This window comes from Lactuca sativa, chromosome 6 (genome assembly GCF_002870075.4).
Source record: "Lactuca sativa cultivar Salinas chromosome 6, Lsat_Salinas_v11, whole genome shotgun sequence".
Taxonomy (NCBI): domain Eukaryota; kingdom Viridiplantae; phylum Streptophyta; class Magnoliopsida; order Asterales; family Asteraceae; genus Lactuca; species Lactuca sativa.
The window spans coordinates 139,469,164-139,473,099 of NC_056628.2; the positions used below are offsets into that span (position 1 = coordinate 139,469,164).

General features: G+C 36.3%; 1 protein-coding gene across 1 annotated transcript; it reads left to right on the top strand.

Moving 5' to 3' along the window:
* The first annotated feature begins 345 nt into the window (after positions 1-345).
* Positions 346-1,839, top strand: LOC111902369 (receptor-like protein kinase HERK 1). The gene is made up of 2 exons (XM_042895589.2): positions 346-1,290; positions 1,498-1,839. The coding sequence occupies exons 1-2, from the start codon at positions 376-378 to the stop codon at positions 1,576-1,578; spliced, it is 996 nt and encodes a 331-aa protein (XP_042751523.1). The 5' UTR covers positions 346-375; the 3' UTR covers positions 1,579-1,839.
* Positions 1,840-3,936: the final 2,097 nt, after the last annotated feature.

Sequence of the window (3,936 nt, forward strand, 5' to 3'; positions counted from 1 at the left end):
ACAATTCACAATACAGCACCACGAAAAAATTAACGCAACTTAGCTCGTTCAAAAAAAGAGAACGGTGAACAACTTTTGACTACTAACTAGTCCTAATTTCCAAATGAATAATCGCGTACTTATTTATTTATTTATTAAGGGTAATTAGGTTAGAGTAAACCAAGAATCGTTCTCATACTTCTAAAAATTGAAAAGTCAAAAAGAACAAAAAATAAAAAACATTCTGACGTTCGTCCAATGACCAGTTTTAGTCATTCAACGTTTATTGAATATTTCAAACCTATCATTTGTGTTAAATAGAACATCATATTAGTTAAGAATTATGTATCGATAGCCTCTTCCAATCATTCCCATCATTAGTTGAGTAATAAAACAATGGCGTCCTCCTTCATGATAGAGTTTGCACACCTCAGAATTCCACTCAAATCCATACACAATGCCACCAACAACTTTGCAGAATGCAACTTCATCGCCGAAGGTGCATATGGTAAAGTATACAAAGGAGAATTCTCACTCTCTAAGGGTCAAACCATGGGTGCTGTAAAGCGCTGGAATCCTTCAAACGAAGAAGGAATTCCCGAGTTTCGAAGGGAGATAATGCTGCTTTCCGACAATAGACATGAAAATCTCATCACACTCTTAGGATTCTGTGATGAAGAGAAGGAAAGAATCCTTGTGTATGAGTATGCACCTAATAAAAGCCTCGACTTTCATCTAGAGAACCCCAACTTCACATGGGTTCAGCGTCTCAAGATATGTCTTGAGGCTGCACGTGGTCTGCAGTACCTTCACAATCCCAAAGGAGCCCAACGAGTCGTTCATTGTGATATCAAGAGTGCCAACATCCTATTGGACGAGAACTGGAACGCTAAAGTTTCAGATTTTGGCTTATCCAAATATGGCCCTGCAACACTAACCCGTTCGTATCTTATCACTCAAGCCAAAGGCACATATGGATATGCGGATCCCGCGTTTTTGGAGACGATGATATACACAAAAGAATCGGACGTGTACTCCTTTGGCGTTGTGCTATTTGAAGTTTTATGCTCAAGGTTTTGCATTGATTTTAGTTGTGATAATGAACGTCGATCGCTACTTGTATGGGTAAAGAAGTCATCAAAAGATGAAATTCGAGATAAGGTTATTGATTCTAATCTAAGGCAACAAATGGAACAAGATTCTTTTGATACTTTCTTAAAACTGGCATTCCAATGTGTGGAAAGAGAGCCGAAACGTCGCCCATCAATGGATTTGGTTGTGAGAACGCTTGAATCTGCACTCAAATATCAAGTATGTTATTCTTTTACTCTTTTTCCATATATATATTTATTGAAGAAACAACAACCGAACAAAATATGATTGAAATAATATGGTTGGAACTTGGAAATAACAATCCAAATACATAAGATGGATTTATGTCCGATTGAATATGTGTTTCGAAGTTTCTTTTACTATAGTTAATTGTATCGTAACAAGCTTTTCGTTTGCTGATTGTAGGAAAAAGGAAGATTAATTTCGAAGTTGAAAAGTGCTTCAGGTGTCCTGTCGGGCATTGCTGTAGCCGCTGTGCTCCTATAGGCAAGGGTCATGCTAGGTTTTTTTATTTTTATAATGTTCTACTAGTTCTATAGATATCAGCTTCAAAACCAGCTATTTTGTAACATACTAACTCAAGTAAACGATTGCCCCCCTCATTTTGGGCCCAATACAATATGTATGTGGACCTGTGGCTTGTGATAGCTTCTATGGTTCTGTTTGTTTGTTTTGTTTGTGTTTTTGAGCATGTGAAATTTGTTTTAAAGGTTAAACAACCTAAATCTAGTTTATATTTACAAGTTGAAGACTTTTAAAAGAGTAACCAGATGTGAAAATTCGATCACTTGTGTATATGGATTTGGCAACTAAATCACTATGGGACAAACCCATTTGAACGATGTAGAAGTTCTTAGGTTGGAGGTTATGGGTTCAAACCCATATATAAACGAATTAGTTAACTTCTTGAACTTAATTTATAATCACTGTTCAAAACAAAATCATTATAATCTCTCTCTCTCTCTCTCCTCTCCTCTCTCTCTCTCTCTCCTCTCTCTCTCTCCTCTCTCTCTCTCTCTCTCTCTCTCTCTCTCTCTCTCTCTCTCTTCTCTCCTCTCTCTCTCTCCTCTCTCTCTCTCTCTCTCTCTCTCTCTCTCTCTCTCTCTCTCTCTCTCTCTCTCTCTCTCTCTCTCTCCTCTCTCTCTCTCTCTCTCTCTCTCTCTCTCTCTCTCTCTCTCTCTCTCTCTCTCTCTCTCTCTCTCTCTTCTCTCTCAAGTGAACGAAACCACTCCAAGGACACCAGCTCCATTTCCCTCCCCCTCGATGGGCACTGTATGGATGAGCCTCGTACTAAAGATCAAGCTAAACTAGAAACTGCCAATGCCTCCGAGTTAGGTATTTTTATTAGGCTTTGATTTTGGTTTGGAAACATTTCCCATATATTTGATTTTGGTTTGATACATTTCCCATATATGTTTTTTTTATTCATGTTATTATATTGTTTTGAATTTATTGAGATATCAAAAATTGACATGAGCCATTTTGATAAGTTTCATATCGTTTTTAATGTGTGAAGATGAGACCGATAATTGAAATAATTCCCATTGATTCGACAATGTTAATGTTTTTAAGAATGGATGTGGTGGTGGGTCCTTAGGGTTTTTATATTCATTAAAAATAAATAAGAGTAAAAAAGTAAAAAAAAAATAATAATAATTAAAAAGGATAAAAAAATCTTTTTATATGGACGGAAGGACCAACGGCGTAATTTCTCCAAACCATTCGGCCAAAAAACAAAACTGTGAACTTGACTGAATATAAGGATCATTTCTATAATTTACTCAAAAAATTATTTCATGTTAAAGGATGAAAGTTTTGTCGCATAGGCAGGTTAGACGTTTGAGTGTGAGTAATGTGTTGGCTTTGAATATAGCTCTTCTGTACAAGTGGGTGTGGCAGTTCATTCTAACCCAAATGTTTTTTTTTTTTTTTGACTTAGTGATTAAGGCGATTTATGGTTCCAAAAGTCTTATTGGAAATCCTTTGCCTTAAAATAAGAACACTATTTCGTTTGATATTCTCAAGGTTGTGGAGAATCTTTCTTGTGAGGGTGTTAGTTAGGTCAAAACAAACTAGGTGATAACTCACCAATTTCTTTTTTGGATGACATTTGGTCAGGAGGTACATGTTTAAAACCCAATTTCCTCGAGTTTATGCCCTTGATTATGATAAACAAGCTACTGTTAGACACAAGATGGAGCAACGTTCTCTTTTGATCATGCTTTAGCGAGAAGAAAATGAAAGGGGGGGGGGGGGGGGGGGTCTCTAATGGCAGGGTTTTCGGTCTAAGAAAGATTACTAATATGATGTAATTCTTAATCTATCTTCTGGATTCAAAGAAAGATTACTACACTTTCAAGAACTTATTTTTTTTCCTTTGCTTAAGGCTTTTGGGAGTTGCTTAGACATTGGGGTTGGCAACCTCGGCGAATACCGGTCGAGGCTGAGGCATGTCGAGCTCAGCTCAACAACTCGGTGAGATTTTACCGATGAGAGAGAATCATTTTTTTTATCATTTATTATTTTTTTTTTCAAAAAAATAACATCTTATAAATAATATAACCGTTTTTTCTTCAAAATTTCAAATTGTAAATCATCAATCTCAACTAAATATCATCATCCTTACTCATTGTTTCACCTATTCAATTCTTCTAAATTCAATTATCTTAACTCACTTATATTCAATATTCTTCAAAACATCATCATTAAAAAATAGCTCGTATTTGGTCCCCTAAAGAGGTGACGTTACTGGCTCATTCATGTATTGATATAACAGAATAGTCAATCAACATTAACGTTAATGCGCGTAGTTTTGGGGAGAGTCGCCGAAACTTACAACCGTCA

Bases quoted from the DNA above. Each gene is read 5' to 3' on its own strand.
- LOC111902369 (XM_042895589.2), top strand. From the start codon at position 376: ATGGCGTCCTCCTTCATGATAGAGTTTGCACACCTCAGAATTCCACTC. The intron at 1,291-1,497 runs GTATGTTATTCT...TGCTGATTGTAG, and splicing joins AATCTGCACTCAAATATCAA to GAAAAAGGAAGATTAATTTC.